Source organism: Vigna unguiculata, chromosome 5 (assembly GCF_004118075.2).
Source record: "Vigna unguiculata cultivar IT97K-499-35 chromosome 5, ASM411807v1, whole genome shotgun sequence".
NCBI classification, from domain to species: domain Eukaryota; kingdom Viridiplantae; phylum Streptophyta; class Magnoliopsida; order Fabales; family Fabaceae; genus Vigna; species Vigna unguiculata.
Genome location: NC_040283.1, coordinates 5,468,370 through 5,494,086, shown reverse-complemented (window position 1 = coordinate 5,494,086; position 25,717 = coordinate 5,468,370). Strand labels below are relative to the sequence as shown.

Sequence of the window (25,717 nt, the reverse complement as noted above, 5' to 3'; positions counted from 1 at the left end):
GGAGGGCAACGTGAATTGCAAGTTTCCGTAAATCTGTAACCGTAGGGGTTGGGACATATAAATTGGAGAGAGTGAGAAGGCAGAGAGGCAGAAAGAGAAAGGTTTGTCACCCACCTGAGGAAAAAGGAAATTAACATAAACACCATTTTTTTTTTATAAAATGGAAAAGAAAAATGAAAGTTGGAAAAAAAATAATTTTTTTCTTTAGGGTTTGACTGTGAATTGCGACATCGCGTGTGGCCCAAATAGTGGAATCACCGAATCCGTCAAGTTCGGTCCTCTGCAGGGAAAGATCTGTCCCCAATTGCCCGAAAGTTGCGGATTCTAGAGAGAGAAAGTGGGTGTCAGTAGCAGCAGCTAGAGAGAGAATAATAGATTTTTTTGAACGTTGGGATCGGAGGGAAAAAATGTGGGTTTCTTCACATTTGGAGGGATTCTGAGGTTCTGCCATTTCTGGGTATCTTTGTTCTGTACAAAGTTTGAAGCTTTTATTATTTTTGTTGCTTGATCAGTTGGTGTGATCTGAATTTTGGTGATTTCTGTAGGTGGTGAATTCTGGGGTGGTTGCATGCAATCTGGCGGCGGCCCCGGTGGTGGGCCGGGCCGGAATCCGGCGGGACGGGCGGCATCGACGTCGTCAGCGGCTGCTTCGCCGTCTTCTTCGTCATCGGCGGCGTCACACTTGGAGTCATTGCAGCAGCAGCAACAACAACAGCAGATAGGTTCTAGGCAGGTGCGGATTCTGATAGGTTTAGCTAAATTTCTCTGAAAATTTGGTTGAATTGTTTGTTTTTTACTAGTGATGGGAAGTCTACTACCTGCTTGTGCTGCTAATACGAATGTTGGAACACATGGGAGTGTGAAAAAATGGGTTGTGGTGGAATTTGCATTTAATGCACTTGGTGTTGGGATTTAGTTAGTCGGTTGAGTTTGTTTGTTTGTTTTTTTTTTTTCCTTTTTTCCCCAATTCATTTTCAAGGCATTCAAGGAGCATCATATGGAAACTGATGGAATTATTGAATCTGGAGAAATGATTGGTGCAGTTTTTTGCTGTTGATGTTTGTCTACTCCAATCTAGCTTCCTTTTCATCCTATGCCAGCATGCGCTAGTCTGTTGACTTTTAATTTTTTTGCTAATTGGTCTTTGCCTTTATTTTTTGTTATGTTTTTTTTTTTTTGGGTGTGTGATGTTGAATTATAGGAAACATTGACTATTCTGCATTTTTTTTTCTGCACTTTTCTACGGCATTTCCTTTTCGAGGTTGATGGTGATTGATAATCAATCATCAGGGTAATAAAATTTGGGGTTTATATTATTGTTCTATGGACCCCCTCTTTTGCCTTTCCAGCTCTCTTTTCAGGTGCCGTTGTTGAAATTCATATTCACTATTTACTACTCTGGATTATGAATTTTCCCCTTGTTCTGTTCCTTGAGTAAATTGTACGTGACAAATATTACTTATGGATTTTAACTACACAAGCTACAGTTACACCTTTCTAAAAGGTGTTTGTGATGATTGATATTGAAGCATAAAGATAATAGAACTCAGGGTTTATGTTCTGGTCTGATGAACACCATTTTTGACTTTCTAACTCTCTTCAGGTGCTATTATTGAAATTTATGAACGATGAATTACTCCTTTGGATTATGAATTCAACCCTGGGTCTTTCATGTGTTGAGTAAATGGTTTGAGTATTAAGACATTGATTAATTGTGGATTGTAACCAAACAAGCTGCAGTTGAAACTTGCTAAAAGGTTTTATATTAACTTCTGTGTATTGTCAGTTTGTATTAATTGTGGATCGTCAACTTCTGTGTATTGTCAGTTTGTATTAACTGTTTTTGCTGCCTCTCTGTTCTGTTACTTCTGTCATTGTACATGACTGATTAATAATGAATTTTAACTATACAAGCTACAGTGGCAACTTGGTAAAAGGTGTTGATGATGATTGATAATGAAGCATCAATAAAATTTGGGGTTTTTCTTCTGGCCAATGAACTCCTTTTGTCTTTCTAATTATCTTCAGGTGCTACTGTTGAAATTTATGCATGTTGTTTTAATATGGATTACGAGTTATCCCTGTAGTCTTTCTTTATGTGTTGAGTAAATGATATAAGTTTTAAGACAGATTAATTATGGATTGTAAATAAATAACCTACAGTCAACTTGCTAAAAGGTGTTTTTTCGTCATCTTCTACGTACTGGATTATGAATTCTCCCAGTCTCTTTAACTGTTGAGTAAATGCTATGAGTGTAAAGAAATGATTAATTGCGTATTTTAACTACATAACCTATAGTTCAACTTGTAATAGTGTTATTTCCACAACTTCTGCTTATTTTCAATTTGTATTAACTGTTCTTACTGTCTCTCTGTTCTGGTAGTTAAGTTTTTATTATCAAAAGAGGAAGGCTCAATGATTGGTATCGTCTGCATCTTGTCGAGTTATAATTTTCTATGAAATGCAGTCTTAATTGAAAAATCATCGATGTATCATCTTTCTCAAAATGGCATGATCGTTAATAGATGACTGATTTTCTTTATGATTTTTGGTAATGGTACTTCAGAATATGTCATAACTTACAAGTATGGTCTCATTTTTTATTTCATGGTTGTTACTTCGTTATAGAGGTCAAAGATGTTTCTGCTGTAATTCATGTTAATAGCAGCCTGCATAAATCTCCATGAAATTTCCATCATACCTTTTTAGATATGAAGTCAAAAGTGGGGTCTTGGGAACTAACTCATCATATGCTATACTGTGAAAAGTGTGTATACCTGCATGTGTGTCTTGACATCAATGAAATTCGGATTGTGATCTTACAACAAGTATTATTGTTATTATGGCAATTATGCCTTTTTTGGGTAACCTTTAAACTTATCATTTGTCTTATGGAAAAATGCCCTTACTCAACCTTGTACATATACAGTCATTTCAACAGCAGCTGCTAAGAAAACCTGAAGGGAGTGAAGCATTTTTGGCATATCAAGCAGGTCTTCAAGGAGTATTTGGGAGTAACAACTTCCCATCTAGTTCCATGCAACTGCCTCAACAGCCTCGAAAATTTGTTGATCTAGCTCAGCATGGATCCAACCAGGGTCAAGGTGTTGAGCAGCAAATGCTAAATCCTGCACAAGCAGCATACTTTCAATATGCCCTGCAGGCTTCACAACAAAAGTCTGCTTTGGCAATGCAGCAACCTAAAATGGGAATGCTGGGCTCTTCATCTGTAAAGGATCAGGACATGCGAATGGGAAATTTGAAAATGCAGGATCTCATGTCCATGCAGGCAGTAAATCAAGCCCAAGCATCATCGTCTAGAAATTCATCTGACCATTTTAATCATGGGGAAAAGCGGGTAGAGCAAGGACAGCAGCTAGCACCTGCTAGAAAGAGTGAAGGAAATCCTTCAAGTCAGGTGCCAGCTGTTGGAAATATAGTACCTGGAAACATTATAAGACCTGGGCAAGCTCTGGCAAATCAGCAGAACATCTCAAACACTATGAACAACCAGATTGCAATGTCTGCTCAATTGCGGGCTATGCAGGCATGGGCACATGAACAAAATATTGATATGTCACATCCTGCAAATGCTCAGTTAATGGCTCAGCTTATTCCATTGATGCAATCAAGGATGGTTCAACAACCGAAGGCAAATGATACTAACTCAGGTGCACAGTCATCACCTGTCCCCATTTCAAACCAGCAGGTTACTTCTCCAGCAGTGGCAAGTGAGAGTTCAGCACGTGCTAATTCATCTGGTGATGTGTCTGCACAGTTGGGTTCTGTGAAAGCCAGGCAGATGGCTCCACCCAACCATTTGAGCCCACCAATTAGTGCTGGTATAGCCAGTACCTCTAGTGACATGGCTGTGCAGCAATTCAGTCTTCATAGCAGAGACACTCAAGGATCTTTGAAGCATTCAGTTCTAACTGGAAATGGAATGCATCCACAGCAGACCTCTGCAAACATGAATGTGGGTGCAGATCATCCTCTGAATGCGAAAGCATCATCATCTTGTCCAGAACCTGCAAAAATGCAGTACATCAGGCAATTAAACCCATCTGCTTCTCAGGATGGAGGTCTGACAAATGAAGGTGGATCAGGAAATTACCCCAAAACTCAAGCAGGGCCATCTCAAACTCCTCAGCAAAGAAATGGTTTCACTAAACAACAGCTTCATGTTCTTAAGGCACAAATACTAGCATTTCGGCGTCTGAAGGTTTAATATCTTCTTTCCTTCTTCATTCTGTCTGCTGCTTGGTTTATGTGTTTTTGTGCTATTTATGTACACCTTGTGAAATGAAAATGTACTGCATAATATTTAATGTAGATTGTGCTCACTGATTTTTTTATTTCCTGTTGTTTACAGAAAGGAGAAGGTGCACTTCCCCAAGAACTTCTTCGGTCCATCAATCCACCACCTCTTGATTTGCTAGTGCAGCAGCCAATTCATTCTGGAGGAGCACAAAGTCAAGAGAGATCTGCTGGAAATATTGTGGCTGAACAGCCAAGGCAGAATGAGGCCAATGCCAAAGATTCACAGCATATCCCATCCATTAGCGGAAAGAACTCTTCAAAGAAGGAAGCCTTTATCAGAGATGAGAGCAATGCTGTAACAGCAGTTCATTTGCAGATTACATCTCCTGTGATAAAGGAATCTGCTGGAAGGGAAGAGCAGCTGTCTGTTGTATGCTCGGCTAAGTCTGATCAGGAAAATGAACATGGAATTAACAGAACGTCTGTTAGAAATGAGTTAGTATTAGATAAGGGAAAGGCTGTTGCTGCTCCCCAGTCTTCCGTAACTGATACAGTGCAACTTAATAAACCTTCTGAGGCGAGCACTGTTGCCCAGCCAAAGGATACGACTTCCACCAGAAAATACCATGGACCCCTATTTGATTTTCCTTTCTTCACCAGGAAACATGATTCATTTGGGTCATCAATGATGCTCAACAACAACAACAATTTGTCATTGGCATATGATGTGAAAGAACTTCTGTTTGAGGAAGGCACGGAGGTCCTTAGCAAGAGAAAGACAGAGAATTTAAGGAAGATTGAAGGTTTGCTTGCAGTAAACTTAGAGAGGAAAAGAATTAGGCCAGATCTTGTGTTAAAGTTGCAAATTGAAGGAAAAAAGCTTCGCCTTTTAGATCTTCAGGCACGTTTAAGAGACGAGATTGATCAACAGCAACAAGAGATAATGGCAATGCCGGATAGGCCATATCGGAAGTTTGTTAGACTGTGTGAACGTCAGCGTATGGAACTTGCTAGACAAGTTCAGGCATCTCAGAGAGCTTTAAGGGAGAAGCAACTGAAATCTATATTTCAATGGCGCAAGAAGCTTCTTGAAACACATTGGGCCATTCGTGATGCCCGTACTGCTCGCAACAGGGGAGTGGCTAAATATCATGAAAGGATGTTGAGAGAGTTCTCAAAACGTAAGGATGATGACAGAAATAAAAGGATGGAAGCCTTGAAAAACAATGATGTTGACAGATATAGGGAGATGTTGCTGGAGCAGCAGACTAGCATCCAAGGTGATGCTGCGGAGAGATATGCTGTCCTCTCAACTTTCTTAACCCAGACTGAAGAGTATCTCCACAAATTAGGAAGTAAGATAACAACTGCTAAGAATCAACAGGAAGTGGAGGAGGCTGCCAAAGCTGCTGCAGCTGCTGCACGATTGCAGGCATGGTTCATCAATCTCCTCTCATTAAAATAAATAAAACCCAGTGGCCTGGGAGAAAATCCTTTATTTTTGTGTGCCTGTGTTTCTTTAGTTTGTACAATTAATTTGTGGTATTTATTTTTTCATGTATTCTAATGTACTTTTATATTGTTTGAAGTCATCTATTAATCATTCATCACATTATAAATTTTATGGCTAAAGGGTCTTTCTGAAGAAGAAGTCAGAGCGGCAGCAGCTTGTGCTGGAGAAGAAGTGATGATTAGAAATCGTTTTATGGAGATGAATGCCCCTAAGGACAGTTCCTCTGTCAGCAAGTGAGTGTACTTTGAGTTTTGCGCTTTTGGCATAATGAAACTTGATGTTGTCTCAAAATGTGCCAACTGCCTAATTGTAGCATTTATTGTAATTGTAGCTCTTTGACATTGTTTATCGAAGTTATGATTTTTGTACATTTGTTGTTTTTGTATAATAATACAACTGATTCCTGGTGCTTACCATTTGCCACATACCAGGTATTACAGCCTTGCTCATGCAGTGAGCGAGAAGGTTGTACGTCAACCATCAATGTTGCGGGCTGGAACACTTAGAGACTATCAGCTGGTAGGTTGCTGAGTCTGTTGAAATTGTCTATAATTGCTTATGTTCTTTTGGAGCAAGCTTTTAAGTATTTGACATGTTATTTTGGAAGGTTGGTTTGCAATGGATGCTTTCCTTGTATAACAACAAATTAAATGGAATTTTGGCAGATGAGATGGGTCTTGGAAAAACTGTGCAGGTTAGTATTATGATTTCCTGTGGCATTTAAAACCTGAACAAAATCTATGATATTCTTTTGAGATGAGGGATTTTACAATTCATATTCAAGTTTGTTGCATCATGTGAAGTTGATGTAAAAATATTACTTCTTTATTTCCATGATATTTGCTGTGATGGTTTTATGAACCTCTTGAAATGAAGTAATTTTTCTCTGTCCAGGTTATGGCATTAATTGCCTATTTGATGGAGTTTAAAGGAAACTATGGTCCACATCTTATAATAGTCCCAAATGCTGTTATGGTTAACTGGAAGGTGATCTTTCAATTCTTTCATTTCAGTGATATTTTTTTTTGTTATCAAGTGTCGCTTCTAATCAGAAAACTTTTGTCCACTATGTAGAGTGAGTTGCATACTTGGTTACCATCTGTGTCATGCATTTTTTATGCTGGAGGGAAGGATTACCGGACAAAATTATATTCACAGGTAAGTGTGCCAGAGCTCATTAATTTATGAGTAATTTAATGTTCAATGCTAAATTTCCTTTTGTTATATTTGCAGGAGATTATGGCTATGAAATTTAATGTCCTGGTGACTACTTATGAGTTCATCATGTATGATCGGTCGAGGCTTTCAAAAATTGACTGGAAGTATATAATAATCGATGAAGCACAGAGAATGAAGGATAGGGAATCAGTTCTAGCTCGTGATCTCGATAGATATCGCTGTCAAAGACGCCTGCTTCTGACAGGAACACCTTTACAGGTCTACTTTGCTATGATACAAATGTTTAGTGGCTGTAGTTTTCCTGTGTACTGATAATGTCTTTTATGACCCAATTCAAGCAAACTCCACGATTCTTGAAGTTTGCACATTTGTTGCACAAGCTTGTTATGCCCTGGATGTTAAAAACATTCATGTGCCTTCAACTAATAGCTTTAGCTTTATGAAATCTCTTTCCTTGGAACACGTATTATATCCTTTATGGTCAATTGGTCATAAGTTCAGTCTTCGGCAACTCCATTCTTCTAAAAAAAATTTCAGCACAAGTTAGAGTTGACATTTACATTGTCTATGCTTTATTCCTAAGGTCTTTTGTAAGGGGGAGTGTTATAAGGTGATAAAAGTATTCATATGCTTTTACCTATCTGTTTAAACTTTTAGGAGTAGTGTTTGACAGTAGCAGAATTTTATACGTTCTTTTAACAATTTAAAATATTTATGATGGCAAAGGCACTTATAAGCTGTTGCTTGGTGAATACTGTGAGCCATTTAACTTGGCTCAGCCATGAATTAAGAGTTTTTTACAGCTCTTAACCTTTGTTTAGACAATTTTGGGATACGTTTTCTGTTATATTCTTATATGAATGGCTTTAATTGGTACAATCCTTTTCAAGAGGAGCCAAGTTACCTAATATAATGAGGCTAGATTCAGATCTAACTGATGACAGATCCTTGTCTTGTCATGCCTTCCTGATGGCTGATACTAAGCTGGGGTTTGGGTCTAGTAGTGCCTTATCTATAGATAATTTCCTTTACTATCATAAACTACTATTAAGACTTTTTTTTTATCAAAGCTTGAATGTTGTTAATTTGGTTACAGCTCAAAATCCTGACTTGGGTGCCTTGTGTTGTATCCAAAACCTTTGGTCAAGTATATGTCATTATTCTAGCCGTGTTCATTTTGTTGTTGCTGGAAGATAGTCAAAGTCCTCTTGCTAAGAATTCATGTCTTGCTTCAGTAAATACCTGTTGTTATTTTGACTCATGTTCTTTATGTTAACTTCATTTAGATGTCTTTAATGATCATCTATTGATAAATCATTTAGATACATGCTGCATTACAAATCTTGATAAAAAAATTAATTATGTAAATTTCTCTGCAGAATGATTTGAAAGAACTGTGGTCGCTTTTAAATTTACTTCTTCCAGAGGTTTTTGACAACAAGAAAGCCTTTAATGATTGGTTCTCAAAGCCATTTCAAAAGGAAGGTTCCACTCAAAATACAGAAGATGATTGGCTTGAGACTGAAAAAAAGGTTATCATTATCCATCGACTTCACCAAATTCTTGAGCCTTTCATGCTCAGGCGTCGTGTTGAAGAAGTTGAGGGCTCACTACCACCAAAGGTTTGATTTGGACTCCTCCTTGACCTTTTACTCTTTATGTGGTGTTACAATCCTAATATCTGTGCTGCATTGCAGGTCTCTATAGTTTTACGATGTAAGATGTCAGCTGTGCAGAGTGCCATATATGACTGGGTCAAATCAACGGGTACCCTTCGACTTGATCCCGAAGGTGAGGAATCTAAGATTCAAAAGAATCCGCTCTACCAGGCAAAAGAGTACAAGACTTTAAATAACAGATGCATGGAGTTGCGGAAAACTTGTAATCATCCATGTCTTAATTACCCATTATTTAATGAATTATCTACAAATTTAATTGTAAAATCTTGTGGGAAATTGTGGATCCTGGATAGGATCCTTATAAAGCTTCAAAGAACTGGTCATCGAGTTTTGCTGTTCAGTACCATGACAAAACTTCTAGATATATTGGAAGATTACTTGAATCTGCGAAGGTTTGTGTACAGAAGAATTGATGGGACTACTAATTTGGATGACCGTGAATCAGCTATAATGGACTTCAATAGCCCTGATTCAGACTGTTTCATCTTCTTGCTTAGCATTCGAGCTGCTGGGAGAGGCCTTAACCTTCAGTCTGCTGACACAGTTGTTATTTATGATCCTGATCCTAACCCGAAAAATGAGGAGCAGGCTGTGGCCAGAGCTCATCGTATTGGACAGAAAAGAGAAGTCAGAGTTATCTACATGGAGGCTGTTGTTGACAAAATCTCTAGCCATCAGAAGGAGGATGAACTGAGAAGTGGAGGCACTGTCGATATAGAGGATGAATTTGTGGGTAAGGACCGCTATATAGGATCAGTTGAGAGCCTCATAAGGAACAATATTCAACAATATAAGATAGATATGGCCGATGAGGTTATCAATGCTGGACGTTTTGATCAAAGGACAACACATGAAGAGAGGCGTTTGACTTTAGAGACATTGTTACATGATGAAGAAAGGTATCAAGAAAATGTCCACAATGTTCCTTCTCTTCAGGAGGTAAATCGCATGATTGCTAGGAGTGAAGAGGAATTGGAGTTGTTTGATCAAATGGATGAAGAACTAGATTGGCCTGAGGAGATGATGCAACATGATGAGGTGCCTCAGTGGCTTCGAGCCAATTCAAGAGAAGTGAATGCTGCTATTGCATCTTTATCTAAAAGACCATCAAAGAACATTTTATTGAGTGGTAGTGTTGGCATGGACAGTGAGGTGGGTTCTGAAAGGAGAAGGGGACGGCCCAAGGGAAAAAAACATCCTAATTATAAAGAGTTGGAAGATGAAAATGGAGAATATTCTGAAGCAAGCTCTGAAGACAGAAATGAGTATTCTGCACAGGAAGAAGGGGAAATTGGAGAGTTTGAAGACGATGTTTATAGCGGGGCTGATGGACATCAATTGGAAGAGGATGGTTTAACTTCTGATGCTGGATATGAAATTGCTCGTTCTTCAGAAAATGCTAGACATAATCATGTGGCTGAAGAGGCTGGTTCCTCAGGATCATCCTCTGACAATCAAAGATTGGTGCAAACAGTTTCACCTTCAGTTTCTGCTCAGAAATTTGGTTCCCTCTCTGCATTGGATGCCAGGCCAAGCTCCATTTCAAAAATTATGGTACATGGACTTTATTTTATATTTTGATTATTTTTATCATTTTCTTTGGGGCTTCTTTGTTCCATGTTTCATTTTTATTAAATAACTTTTGCAAGGGAGACGACTTGGAAGAAGGGGAAATTGCAGGATCAGGTGATTCTCACATGGATCATCAACAATCAGGAAGTTGGATTCATGATCGAGATGAGGGGGAAGGTGAACAAGTTTTGCAGAAACCCAAGATTAAGCGTAAGCGTAGTCTTCGTGTTCGTCCCCGCCATGCTGTGGAAAGGCCCGACGACAAGTCTGGCAGTGAGATGAAATCTATTCAACGGGGAGAATCATCTCTTTTGGCAGACTATAAATATCAGATGCAAACGAGGATGGATACGGAATCAAAATCATTTGTGGACAAGAATGCCGGCAAGCATGATAAGAATGCAACATCATTAAAAAACAAGCAAAAATTACCTTCAAGAAAAGTAGCTAATACGTCCAAATTACATGGGTCACCTCAGTCTAATCGTTTGAATTGCACATCTGGTCCTTCTGATGATGGTGAACACCCTAGAGAAAGTAGGGAGGGGAAGCCTCTCAATTCAAATGGATCTTCAGTTCATGGCACCAAGACGACTGAAATAATCCAAAGAGGAGTATGTGTCATCTTGTGCCTAATGTCTTATTTCCTGCCATGGTTGTTTGCTTTTCATACCTCACTGCATGTTACATGGACTGCAAGCAGGAACCATTATTAATCTCAAGCTTAATTATGATAAAATATTAATATTAATATAACATAATATACCAGAATCTTGAAGGTTTAACACTTGCTGCTATTCTTAACATATTACTTTGTTCTGTTTTTTGCTTTAACTTTCTTTTTGCTATGTGAACTTAATCTCAACTCGTTAAATAAACCATGTTGGAGATGTCTCTTGTAGATTTCTAATGTAAAATATATGACCCCACACAACTTGTTCACATGCAGTGCAAGAATGTAATTAGCAAGCTCCAAAGGAAAATAGACAAGGAAGGCCATCAGATAGTACCTTTGCTAACAGATTTGTGGAAGAGGATTGAGAATTCTGGGTATGCGGGTGGATCTGGGAGCAGTCTGTTGGATTTACGGAAGATTGACCAGCGGATTGATAGAATGGATTATACCGGAGAAATGGAGCTGGTGTTTGATGTACAGTTCATGTTGAGGGGTTCAATGCATTTCTACGGATATTCATATGAGGTGAGATTTCTTATCCGTGTTAATTGTACAAAGTGAAGGAAACAAAATCTGACTAAATATTATTTGGAAAATTTATGTGTCCAAAGACAATTTGGCAGATTTCTGTTCACAATTCTAAGGACCTGAAATTAATAGAGACCAGGATTGTTCATATGATCTCCATCCATTTTGGTAACTGTTAAAAGTTCTGAATGATCATTATTTGCAGGTGAGATCTGAAGCAAGGAAGGTTCATGATCTATTCTTTGATATCCTGAAAATTGCATTCCCGGATACAGATTTTGGAGAAGCAAGAAGTGCACTTTCATTCTCTAGCCAAATTCCTGGTGGTACCACCTCATCCCCAAGGCAAGTAACAGTTGGCACCAGCAAAAGGCAGAGGGCAACCAATGATGTGGAAACCGATCCAATCCCTTCACAGAAGCTGCCACAAAGTGGAGCTGCTTCTAACGGCGAAAGCACCAGGTTCAAAGGTCATTTGAAGGAGTCCAAAACTGGCAGTGGCAGCAGCAGTGCGCGTGAGCAACCTCAGCAGGATAATCCTTCAATGCTCACACATCCGGGTCAGTTGGTTGTGTGCAAAAAGAAAAGAAATGACAGAGAAAAGTCATTGGGGAAGGGAAGGAGTGGATCAGCATGTCCTGTTTCTCCACATGGTGCTATAAGAAGTCCAGGGTCAGGTTCAACCCCAAAGGATACTAGATGGGGTGGTCAACCATCTCAACCATCAAATGGGTCTGGTGGTGGGTCAGTTGGTTGGGCAAACCCTGTGAAGCGTTTGAGAACAGATTCTGGGAAGAGGAGACCAAGCCATATGTAGATTTTGAAGGAGAGAAAAGATGGTAGGTATATAACTGAAATATTTGTTATTGGTACTAGTTTTTCAGGAAGAGCTTTAGTTGCCCTTGCCTTTCATAGGCTTTAGCCCATACTCTCTGTTAATATAGAGTTAGTTCTTCAATTGTATTCAATAGCTACCTCAATCAATGGGTTAAATTAAAATGGTCAACAATTTTTTTCTTTGGATATCTGCATCTTGCAGGTGATGCTTCTTCTTTAGATAGCTGATGAATGTCTTGTATAGTAACTTCTTGGTTCATAGTATGCCATACAAGAATTAATCTCTACATGCTACAGTTACTCTTCCGAATGATTATATCTATATCAAATGCGTAAACTATGAACTTTATATTTATAAGTTGGCTTTACCATCACCTCTAGTAAATTTAGACCCATGTGTTTCATGTATCTTAGTTGAGAAATAAAGTATGTATAGGATCGTTATTATGTCATGAAATCTGATGTGATTCAAGTTAGAGAGGATTTATCCTTTGAAGTCAAAAACTTATACAAATTGATATTTTACCCAACTAATAAGGCCATTTCTATGTATGAAATTCAAGTTTGAGAGGATTTATTCTAATATCTTCCTCTCTTTTTTTTTTCCTACATATTTTTCTGAGTCAAGATTCTATGAGGAGTTAACCTAGATTGGCTAAGGAGAGTTTTGTAGATAAAGTTTTTCCATTTTTTTCCACCTGAATTTTGATTCTTCCTTCTTTTTAGATTTTGCATGCAGATGAGGTAGTATATTTGTTAGTTTTTGTTTTCAAATGAGTTGTGGTACACTTTTTTGCTTGGATTGAATTAAATTTACGTTCTACTCTATATTAAGATGATATCGAAATTATAGTATATTCTAAAAAGGTGTTGCATCTCATTTCATTTATCCCTTAATGTTGGAGAAATCTAATACTTAAAGTGAGGAGGTGTATTAAAGAATTTTTACCGAGGAGAGATAATGTCAAATAATAATATATAAATAGAAATTTGAATATAAAAGGATGAAATATTTTCTTAAAACTTAAAAGAATTATGAATATGAAAATTATTTACTTTAAAAGTCAACAAACTTATTGCAATTAAATGATAATGTAAAAGTACATTGTAAACCATAATTTTCATTTATAAAAGCAAGTTAAAATTATTTTCAAATCATTTCAACTTCTTTCACTTAGATAACTCTATTCTTTTCCGAAAACTACAAACCTACTATAGCACCCAAATCATTCATTTACTAAAATCTATAATTAACACAAATTACATAATTTAAAATTATATTTCATTCTTATTTTATTGAAAATTTCAATTGTAAACTGATTTTATTAAAAAGAAAAAATTTAAGACTAAAGACGTCTTTCGATATTAATCATTCTTTCTAGTGTTGTGCCTATTCCTCAACACATGTACGATTATAATTCTCTGTAAATACAACCATTGCAGGTGGAAATCACTAAAGCAAGGGTGAGTATACAAACATCCAAACATCATACAATAGTGTACATCAGTCATACTATAACACTCACCCAAACATTTTTTAACTCTAATGTCTCAAAATACTATTTAATTTCATTAATTGTCAATCATTCACAAAGTCTCTTGTCTCAAATAACAGTTCAAACATATCATCATAAACACTAATGTTTTTAGTGTCAAGAACTAATTTGCAACTTTCGCACAAAGCTTACGAATAACCTTTCCATTTACCATTGCTCTCCACTTACAAAATTTGATATAATCCCTCAACTTAAATCATGCACTAATAAGAATAACATCTAACAAATAAAACAAATCATCACATATATGATTAATCATCACAACTTATTATTATTATTCTCTAACAATAATATCAAATTATATCTAACATGTCAAGATATATTTTTTCTAACCAAATAATTATTCACCAAATCTTATGTTAAAATAAAATTCATCTTTTAAATTACATTTAAAAATTTTATCTTTTACTTCAAATATTTAACGACATTTGTACTTTCTAATTATTAAAATTTTTGGGATCACACCTACGACTACAAGCCATTTTTTTTTTAGATTATTAGCATAACATTTGAAATAAAACGTGAGATGGAATATGTTTAAATGCATACGGTATTAAAAATAAATAAAAGAAAGAACAATACATAAGAAATAACTTGGTTAGTAAAAGACAAAGATTTATGAAAAAGTGAGGAATTGAGGACAAAATATTCAAAAGGTTATGCAAAAAATTTAATTCACCAGATAATGAATAATTTAGACATAAAAGAGCATGAATCGTTGCCATTTGATCACAAGCAATATTTGTTTATGATTTTTTTTTTATATTTTCTTATAAGATTTATGTGTATTGCACGTCTATCCAAAGCAGACCATGCTTGATTGTGAAGGTTAATGAGAATATTATGTTTAGCTTTTAACTTTAACACGTTTGTCAAAACTAATTAGTCAATGGACTCACAGTTTTTTATTTTATTTCTATTTGGTTACTGCTTTTGGGAAGTGAACCAAATTTAGTTAGAAGAGTTATAAGAAATAAAAATTGTGGATTTGATCTTTAAGATGGTTTAACCTTTCAAAGTAGATCAAGAAATGATAATTTTACATAATTAAATATGTTTTATCTCTACAAAGTAAAATTTTTAATTGTAGTTTGATATAAAAAAATGAATAGTCTAAAATTAGAAAGTACTATTTTTAACCTCAATTAAATAAGTAAATTTTTATTGTGATTCTTATAAGATTTTGTTTTTTGAACTTAAAAAAAGTAAAATAATGCCTGGTTTAAAATTTCACAAAATTTAGGTGTATTTATAGTTAAATATTTCATTTATTACTGAAACGAAACTATAAAGACATGTTTCAATAAAGTTATAATTCCTCCCGTGAAAAATAAGAAGGAACAATTAAATTTGATTGTTTAAATAATCATTAATGAAATTGTATTTATTAACTTCTTAAACACTGTCTTCTGATCAATTATTAGTAAAATCCATGTAAGTAAATTATGATGGCTAAACATGAAATAAAATTGCATCAGGAAATCAATGGTACTTTATTTACAGTGACAGAGGAAAGTAGAATAGAAGGAAGGAGACTTTTCCCCCTTATCCATAACAGGTTCACATGTGGTGAGGTAAATTAACACAAATACAACATCATTTACAGATAAAATACAATGTTAAGAACAGGACATGCATGCAAAGCTAGGGGTCTGCTTTACCAACAACCTGTTCATCACTAGAATCAGATTCATCTTCACTCATCTCCTCATCACTGGATTTCTCTTCAGTCACTTCCCCTATGTCTTCAGCCTTAGCATACTTCTCACAGTACTCTGACATTCAACCCAGAAACACATCACTATCATGTATGAATTGAATAAAAAAGAAAAACTTCATTGCTTCTAAATATAAAAATCAGAGATTCATAAGGTTTCAAAGCTAGATTAATTGTCTAGGAACTGATACAGCTATACTTTTGCATTTTGGATGTCAAATGGTATGCAGAATAAAATGAAATGTAATAAAGTTACTACTTGAAATCATGAAATGGAATGCATTTCCCTAGGTTTGATTCCATTTCATCCTTATTTAAAACAATTCAAGCAAAAACATAGTATAATTCCAATTCATTACACCTTATCTTATCCTTTTCTTTACATCCAAACATAGCCAAAACGATAGTGTAGTCTGCACACTAGGGCATACAAACATTCCATTAAAGCCTGTTTTGTTTTATAATTTCAAATTTACTGAAGCTGTAATCTGGGCATAGTACTGCCCTTCATTTACAAATACTTTGCCAGAGATCAAAATTTTCACCATTCCATGCTTTTAACATCTTTTGCAACACCAATAAAATTGTTAATAAACCAAGTTTCCTCGAGTTTCTATAACATAAGTAATTCCATTAGATGGTTATCCAACTCTCAATCCTTTCTTGTTTTTATGCCTCACTTTGAGGTTAAGGATTTGATGGTAATGGTGGCAGCTGTCAACAAAATCAGTTCTGTTAAAGGATCAGAACTTGAAATGTAAAAAATTTATAATGCAGTTAATAAAGGAGCAGCCATTTGTTTTAATAATATTAATAAGATAACTGAATGAGGTCAAGATTATTAAAAAATGAAGTTCCAATTGTTTCTGAGTGTACATTCAAACATATGCACATCCAATTCACTGCGTAGTGATGGTAGCTCTACACAAAGGTCTAAAATCTTGACAGTGGCTGCCATTAGAAAAATGTAACCAAAAAACTGCAAAGAAACATTGCAAGTCTGTGACACATACAGAGAAATGAGTGTATATAAACTAATGCAAGAAATTTCTTTTTAGAAAATGAGCAGAAAGAATGAATACCTTTAACCCTTATCTCATAAGCAGATCGATCACGCATCATTAAAGCTGCAGCTTCTCCATTCAAGGGGTCTGATGGATTAGGATACAGCAGAAGTTGTGGTAGAAACACCTCAAACACATTAACAAGATCTGGAGGGAAGAAAGTAGTTTTGTTTGACATACAAGAACAAATCAAAATAGTCAAATATTAAATTTTGAACAGTCCACACATTTTCTCAGAAAGTTTACTGAATTTCATTACCAAACATGGGACTCCAGGTTTGATTGATAACATCCAGACACACTGATCCCGACCTGAGATTATTGTCATCGAAGATTATCAGATCAGATACGCTGACACAGTTTTTTTTACATCAAACACATGATAAGTCACCCAAATGTCAGAACATTACTACTATTTGCTTACATCTCATCAACATTTGGGTGATAGATCTTGTTGACAAAGCCAATGGAAGGAGATTTATAAGGATAAGCATCAGGCAACTCAACTCTCACTTTCCACACACCACCATGATAAGGACCTGCCAAAAGCCATCAAACAGATAATACGACTATAGAAAAAGGAAGCTACATGATACAGAAATATTGATAAGGATCTCAAACCAGGCCAAACCAACAATCAAGGTGCAAAAGCTGATACAGGTAAAAACCAACAAAATTTAGCTCACACCAGTCCCTTTCTGGCTAGACATCAGCTCCATGTTCATACTAACAACTCCCCAACAAGCAAAAGGAAAATCAATAAGTACAAAAATCATTTACAAAATTAAAGCATGAACAAAAAAAATATTGTTGTCCAAAAATCTATGAACAGAATCCACAGAAAAAACACAGCAATTAACACAACAAACACAAGGGGCATAAAAAGGTACCGATATCATCTTGTAGCTACACAAATCTAAAGCTACTGAGGTCAAACAGCTATCTCCACAAATAAAACTTCAAGAAAAAAGGGAAAAGACCGAGAAAAGCAAAGCATCTAACTTGATGAGAAGCAGGAAAGCAAGAAAGAAAGAAGAGGGAAGAAAGGGAACTGACTCTCATTGGGTCCATGGAATTGCACATAAAATTCTTGCATTCCATCGTTGATCATCTCCACCTTGTAATCACTCATCATCCTAGGAAAAAGAAAAGATGGAGAAGACCCAGAATCAGAAAGAGAAGGGGATTAGAAAAAAGATTAAAACTTTGATGGAATTGATGAAAGAAAGGATTAACAGTTTCATCAAGTCCATCTCTCTGCGCTTGCTTGGGGAAGACATGGCTGTGTTGCTTTGCCTTTTTCCTTCTCCTCTTTAGCCTTTCCTTTGGCAAGTGGAGAGAGAGGTTAAGATTGGAGACTCTTGCGCAAGCTGAAAACAAGTAAAATTTGGTTCAGACAGCAATCAGCACAACTAGCAGATAATAATGATAATAATAATAATATTATTAAATAAATAAGTTATTATTATATAATAATAATATATTAATTATAAAACCTCTATTAATTATTTTTCTCATTATTTAATTGCATATTTTTTTATTAAGGAAATAGAAGTAAAGAAATCAGTATACAATTTTTTGGTTATGTATAAATTCACAAATTTAAATAGGAATTTTTATAATTATTTTATATTAAATAAGAAATTTTATTATTTTAGTGTCAGAAGGTTTTAGAGTGTACTTAAAATTATAAAGACAATGATAATGATGCGGAGGATATTTCTCGTTATTTAAAAAAAAAAAATATTAATTTTAGTTTAAAGATTTGATCTTTTGCAGTATGTTAACAGAGTAATTTTATTTTATTCTTTTATCTTATTATCAATTAATAATATATAACAGAAAATTAATGTGATGTTTTATTGTACTTTCCTAATATCACATTCATATTGATGATTTTATACTTTTCAGTCGTTTTATCTTATACATACTAATTGTTAAGAATGAAAAATGGAAAAATATTAAACTAAAAATAGAAATATTCTTTTAGAAACTAGATTAAATTATAAATGAAAAAAAATTAATTAGGGGAAGTAACAAAGATACAGTATTCTAGTATATATATATATATATATATATATATATATATATATATATATATATATATATATATATATATTTCCGGTTATGCCAGGTTCGAAGTTCTCTTAGGTTAAGTGAGTATATAATTTATTGTATTTTATTTTTATTATAATGTGTGATAATTTTTGGAGTATTTATTTTTTAAAATATTTTATATTTTCTTAGTATTAATGAATGATAATCTTAATTTTTATTTGTATTTAATTATATAAAAATATTCGAATAAGTTTAATTATTTTTCTATCTTATTTACGGATATATTTTAAAGTGAAAAATATAATAAAAAGATATTTCTAAAATATTTATATAAATAAATAAATTTTTAATTAGAATATCATTTTATTTTGAAAACTATTATTTTATTTAAATTAAAATGTCAAGTAAATTTAATCTAATTGTCGTCACGGTCGTATTGTAATAATTATTATTACTTTTACTATTATTTTTATTAATTTTATTATGGTAGTTAATATTATTATTATTACTCTTATTAATGTTATTATGGTAGTCAATATTATCGTTATCATATTATCATCTCTCTTCTTTTTGTACATTATAATGATTATTGTTGCTCTTATAAGTGTAATTACAACTTTTATAAATATTTGAGTCTTAAAGTTTAATATTTCTTTTTCTTAGTTTCATTCTTCTTCTTTTTTATTTATTTTTTCTTTTATTTCTCCCTTGTTTTTTTCTCATAAGTTCACATCTCACCCTTCTCTTTCCATTTATGATCTCAATTATCATCTTCTTCAAAATTAAATCATTAGAGTATTTGACGAGTATAAGATTATTTTTATTCAAATTTATCTTAAGTTAGGGTGAGTTTTGTTTTGCTCTAAAAAATTCTCACTTCCACTTTTCTATTAATGTTTGAGCTTAATATTAATTAAGTTAATCAAGAAAAATGATTTTTCTCAACTAGTTTAGGTCTTGATTGAAATTTGGAATTATTTGAATATGTTGTTTTAAGTCTCTAAAATTTTGGTACATTTTCCAACTCCCTTAGCCATTTGGAGCAAGTAACTTCATCTAGGGAAAATTATCCTTAATCCATATAAAAATTTATGATCACTCAGAAAATATGATATAAATGTTTATATTTGTGAGATGTTTGTGTAGGTTTTAATTCAAATTAAAATAATAAGTTTCTATGAGTTAATTGAGTTATAGATATTAGTTTGGATTTACCTAATATTTGTGTATATTATAGTAGAGCATCCTTCCAAATTCAAGGTTTGAAGCTTGAACAAAATTTAGATTTAGTTGCTTGGATAGAAGTGGAAAATTTGTGTTTGAAAATTTATATTGATTTTGAACAAGATAATGGCTTGAAAAGGTCAAAATGAGTCTAAAATTGTGTTCTAAACTTGATATAGTTATTAAGATTAAAATGGATTTTTGTTTATCTTGAAATTTTGCAAAAAAAAAAATGTGTTGAGAGAGACTTTAGTCTCGAGTACAAAATATTATTGTTTGGACAACTATACTTAGATACTTATCGATAACTCTTTTCGTTTAAGTTGAGTATGAATCATCATTCGAAGTCTCAAACTTTTCTTTTTCTACAATGCCTTGAACATGTCCTTTTTTCTTGCATCCTTCCCTTTTGCAAATTAGGTCTCCAAAACAACTTCTCCACCATCCTAATTAATCGACTTTGCTAGATAAGCTCCTTGACCTATAAATAAAAAATGCACTTTTTTTATTTTTGTATTGTTTTTGTTTTTACTTATTAACAAAAAATTCAATAAAATTTTAGAATGCAAGAACGAAAGAATGAAAGATCAAAATAGAAGTATAAGAGAAATGAACTTACCATTGGATTGTCTCTCGACCAATGTTTCTTTTAAGCCACTCATTTGACACATAACAAATCCTAATAAGTACCATTATTTAAGAACATATCCACCTTTTCTTTGGGTTTTCCTTGGTTTTGAAAACCTAAAAATCTATATCTTTATAACTGTAGTCCTAAAGGAGGTTTTCAAAATAATCCAGTGATATCTTCATTTGACACACACAAGCTCATCATCAACACCATCTCATCATCAAGTATATGTCACTTGAGTGAACTCATATCACATGAGTAACCTTGTTTCTTTAAATAGAGAAAAACGTTATCGTTTAAGCAATAGTTATTGTTTAAATGATACCAATTCTAGAGGAGTGAGAACAAATATGACATTTCTCTTGTTTACACACTTAGTTGATGATTGAGCATCTCTCGCTATAAGGTTTTCATCCCAGTAGCAGTCTCAACCAGACCTCAATGTTATCAATGTGGAGGACCACATCTAAAGAGTGCTTGCCCACAGATTGCTAATCTGAAGAAATGTCATGGTTGTGGCAAGGGGGTATACCTCATCAGAGATTGTCCTTCTAGTAGGAGTGCAGTGACAAAACCTATAAAATTCTATGTATATAAGTGCTTATTTTTGTGACAAACTTGATTCACGACTGCTAAATGTATTTTCTTAACCCAATCATCAACAACAAATTATACAAATGCTATCATTACGATTCCAAAATCCATTTCTCACATGAAATGTTCAATTGGACACCAGAAGAAAATTCTCTCCATTGGATAGTAAGTTGAAACTTGACACCACAAATGTACATTTATAAACTATTAATGACTATCGAGAATTAGTGAGTAAACTCTTTTATTTCATTATTAATTAATCTTGCATTACTTATGTTAGTCTTGTTAATAAATTTATGCAATGCCCCTACAACTTTTCATTTGGACATGGTTCTATTGAACAAATGATTTTTCTAACCAAGAATGACCACACATAAATAAAATGGTAATAATGGTTATGATTGGATTGAAAATATTCTTGATGAAAAATCTAATATTTGGTTATTATAGGTTTATTAGTGGTAACCTTTTAAGACACTTTTTGTGACAATATTTCATGAGTGAAATATATATGAAAATTGATGGTCACTTCATCTCCTAGCAAATTAAAAATCAAATTATTCAAAGTGGTTATATTTGGAATCATGATCAACTAGATAATGTATTTACCAAAGTGTTGTTTAATGCACAATTTTATGATTTATCTTCTAAGTTTGGATCGATAAATTCCCTTAATCTAGTTTGCTGAAAGTATAAAGAATAGAAGGAAAGTGGATTTTTTTTTATGTTAAATCAAATAATACCAAAATACATGTATATATTGAATAACGGAAAGAAAGTGGAAAAGAAGGACAATTTTTATTTATGGGTTAAATTTGTTTTTGGTCTCTTAACTTTCAGTGAATTTTGGAATTAATCCATCTTGAAATTTTTGCCCAATTTAGTCTTTCATCTTTCGAAATACGTGGATTTAATCATTTTAATCAAATTTTGGTAGGTTTATTTGATGTTTCGTACATATTTTATGATTGTATTTGAGTTGTTTATATGGTTTGACACATTTTTGCTTTAATGTTAAGTCAAATACTATTATAAAACGTACTTAAAATGTCAAATAAACTTAATAAAATTTAATTAAAAAGACTAAATTCACGCATTTCGAAAGATAAATGACTAAATTGGTCCAAAATTTTAAAATGGATTAATTCCAAAATTAAGGGAGCAGCAACATATTTAACCCTTTATTTATTGTTGTATTAAGTAGTGTTAGGCAGCAACTTAACGTTGTGTCTTCAAATTTAAATATACTCATCAGTGCAAATAGTTTTTATTTAATTGTAACAACAAAAGATTTTCTATAATACAAATAGAATTAGGTTGTAAGTTACATATTTACACGGAATAAAAAGTAATATATAGTTATTATTTATTGATTTATTTTTTTATAGATGACGTCATGTTTATGGAATAAACTATGTTAAAAAGAAATTAGTCATATTTTTATGGTCGTAGAGAGTCCTAATGATATTAGTCATAACCCTCCGTTATAAATAATTTTATAACAAAATTGTCATTACTTTGAACGATGAATAATCCTTACCAAAATTACAATTTCTATCTCCATCTTTCATCTGCATTTCTATTATATGTCGCTCGGGTTTCAATATTGTGATTAAAAAAAAGGAAAAAAAGGATTTGTTGATTTTTTTTATTGTTCTTTTATCAAAATTAGAATTCATTGTATTCATTTACAAAATTAAAATTCTAATGAAAATTAGCTATCATATATTAATAAGAGTAAATTCTATTTTCATGTAAAACATAACCCATATCTTAATTTGTCATTAAAAAAAATCATAAGAGGTGACTAAAACTTGAGTCTAGATATTTAATTTCCTATGTTTTTAGTAATTTTCACGTAAGTACTTTATGTTCTAAAATTTATGAACATACAATGGGAACTTCTCACATCAAATACCACAATCCACTCAATAATTAGTGGATTATATTTAAGTGTGTTCTATGGTTATTTTGATTACTTCTACGATCACGAATTCATTGGTATGCTTAGGTTAGTCGTATTTTTCTTACACGTAATATTTTTTTTCCTTGGAAACATTAATTTATTGGAGGTGCAAATCATTCAAATGTGTATTATTTTTTCTAATAAAGTTTTTGCCGTAAGGTTTGATGTCAATGAACTTGTGATTCAATTATTGACTCATGGCAAAAAAAAGTTAGGAATTTATGATGTGATGTTGATGTTTATACGTTAACTGTTCCATAAGCCTACGTTTCTTTTCCTCTCTTTTTGTCTTTGTAACTCTCATTAATTATGATGATGATGATGATGATGATGATGATAAGAATAGTATATTTTCAACTTTGAACATCTAATTAAGATTCAAGAATTAAACTAATTAAGAAAAGCAAAGAGGATTGAAGATCGTGAGCAAGTCCAATATTGATAGCTTCATTCATTTTGAGGTTTATTAATGTTTGGTACACCTAATACGTATTTTATTTATTATTCCATCATGAAATAAGATAAAACTAAATGATTAATTGAGGAAAGTATAGTACTATTTTATTCTTAAACTCTCTAACTATAAAGAATCATTGAATGTTAAATATCATTTCATCTATAATTAGTTTTCCTCATAGTTTTCTGTTGCTGGTTGTGAAGTTTTCTTTCCACACCCAATCACCACCCAAACGGCAAAACCAAAATCTAATCTTCCTCACACTATCATTTTGTATTATTTTTTAGTAGGGGTACTTTTGGTATTTCAAAAAACGGGGCTGCAGGAAGAAATTTTTGGGGTGTAGAAAGAAGGAGTCGTTTTGAAGATCCAACAAAGTTATTGGGCCAAGAATTTGGCCCAAGACTCTTAGGAGATTTATTTTATTAATAGATTCTTATGATTTAGAAAATATGGTATCTTATAGTTTTTATTATATTTTTTAGTAGTTATTTTATTTTTTTGGAACTTAGAGATATATGATGTAAAACCTTAGAGGATACGAATAAGAAGACAATTCCAAGGCTTAAGGTGAATGTTCCTCTCCAAAGATAAATTTGGAGATTGTGAATGGATGAATTTTGGTGGATTTGAAATAAAGTTTGTGTTATTTGTTTATTTCAAAAGATTTGAAGGTGAAAGTTGATAGATGTGATATTGAAATTTGTGAAAGTTTATGAGTGATTTGATTGATGTGATAGATAAAAAAAATTAATAGATTAAGATGTAATATTATAATTTTACCTTTACAAAATAAAATTAATATAAAATAAATCATTATTGTTGTTGTTGTTATTCTTATTATTATTATTTTAAAATAATTTTTTTGGTGCTTATTTAGTTTTTTTAATTTAATATTTATGTATCTTAGTTTGGTTTATTATATATTATTTTTTACTTTGAAACGTGAGGATAAGTTCTTTGTTTCCTTCTAATCAATTCCTCCATCATTGTCAATTAAGAGAATCGGTCTCATCACCATGCCTCATTACTTTTGCAAGTGACATGTAATGATGTTTTCTTAGCAGCCAATCTCAACAAGTGTATGACTACGTAGTAGTATCAATAAGTTTCGTATCCAGATAGATTTAGCAAGTATATTGGTAGTTAGCTTTTGGATTTTTTGATTTTTGATAAAAAATACATATAAGTATAGATAGTAGTATATATTATATAGATTAAGTGGAGTGGAGGCTATGATTGGATTTCATCCCATCTTCTATTGGACCACTACTATCTTGTCTATATTTAATAAGCAAATCATTCAATGTATTTGGAGTACTCTTAAAGGTAGATCTAGGTTCTTTCCTAAAGCACTAGATGTAACATCCAAAACTTTTACAAATGTAATATTTTTAATATAAAATATGTCACGGTCACATTATTTATAAATATTTTATTATTTAATATATAAAACTACTATTATTATTAGAAATAATAGTGACCATAATAAATAAAAAAATAAATTATAAATGGTAAATATCTATAACAATATATAAAGGGAATTCTCCTTTTTGTGTCCACATTTCAAAATACCAATTTTACCCTTTAAATATAATAATTTATTAAATTTTTAAAAATTGACCGTTACTTTTACAAGTTTTTTATAAAATCAGTTATTTCTCATTCTTTTCTTTTTTCTTTATTTATCAATGATTATTCTGTCATCTGTTCTTATATAATTCACTTTATTTATAATAAATATAATTTTAGTTTATATATTAACTTAATCTATAACAATATATAAAGGAGATTTCCCCTTTTGTGTCCACATTTCAAAATACCAATTTTACCCTTTAAATATAATAATTTATTAATTTTTTTAAAATTGACCGTTACTTTTATAAGTTTTTTATAAAATCGGTTATCTCTCCTTCTTCTCTTTTTTCTTTATTTATCAATGATTATTCTGTCATCTATTCTTATATATTTCACTTTATTTTTAATAAATATAATTTTAATTTATATATTAACTTAATAACATTACAATATTATCACCTACTGATATAATATCACACATATTTAAAAAATGCATACACACAGACGCGATAGCGCCTGTGTTTATGTTAGTAATAGTAATACTAATAATAAATAAGTACTAGTGCAATAATGATAACAAATATTTAAATAAAAAATAGAATAATGTAAATATTTTAACAAATTAAT

General features: G+C 32.7%; 2 protein-coding genes across 4 annotated transcripts; one reads left to right on the top strand and one right to left on the bottom strand.

The window, feature by feature from the left end:
• The first annotated feature begins 98 nt into the window (after positions 1-98).
• Positions 99-12,531, top strand: LOC114185192 (ATP-dependent helicase BRM). 3 transcript variants are annotated; one of them, XM_028072770.1, is made up of 15 exons: positions 99-441; positions 546-733; positions 2,931-4,223; positions 4,374-5,693; positions 5,895-6,007; positions 6,206-6,293; positions 6,382-6,468; positions 6,669-6,761; positions 6,849-6,932; positions 7,008-7,211; positions 8,333-8,575; positions 8,651-10,186; positions 10,282-10,818; positions 11,154-11,405; positions 11,614-12,225. In XM_028072770.1, the coding sequence occupies exons 2-15, from the start codon at positions 569-571 to the stop codon at positions 12,223-12,225; spliced, it is 6,627 nt and encodes a 2,208-aa protein (XP_027928571.1). In that variant the 5' UTR covers positions 99-441; positions 546-568. The 3 variants fall into 3 exon arrangements, with proteins under 3 accessions (XP_027928571.1, XP_027928570.1, XP_027928572.1); XM_028072769.1 differs by having other exon boundaries at positions 99-457; XM_028072771.1 differs by lacking the exon at positions 99-441 and having other exon boundaries at positions 569-733; positions 11,614-12,531.
• Positions 12,532-15,270: 2,739 nt separating this feature from the next.
• LOC114186329 (ubiquitin-conjugating enzyme E2-23 kDa) lies at positions 15,271-17,993 on the bottom strand. Its single transcript, XM_028074394.1, has 6 exons — positions 17,819-17,993; positions 17,639-17,718; positions 17,007-17,121; positions 16,842-16,894; positions 16,601-16,729; positions 15,271-15,576 (listed from the first exon to the last, which is right to left on the bottom strand). Exons 1-6 carry the CDS (start codon positions 17,860-17,862, stop codon positions 15,446-15,448), a joined length of 552 nt encoding a protein of 183 aa, XP_027930195.1. The 5' UTR covers positions 17,863-17,993; the 3' UTR covers positions 15,271-15,445.
• Between the last annotated feature and the right edge of the window lie 7,724 nt (positions 17,994-25,717).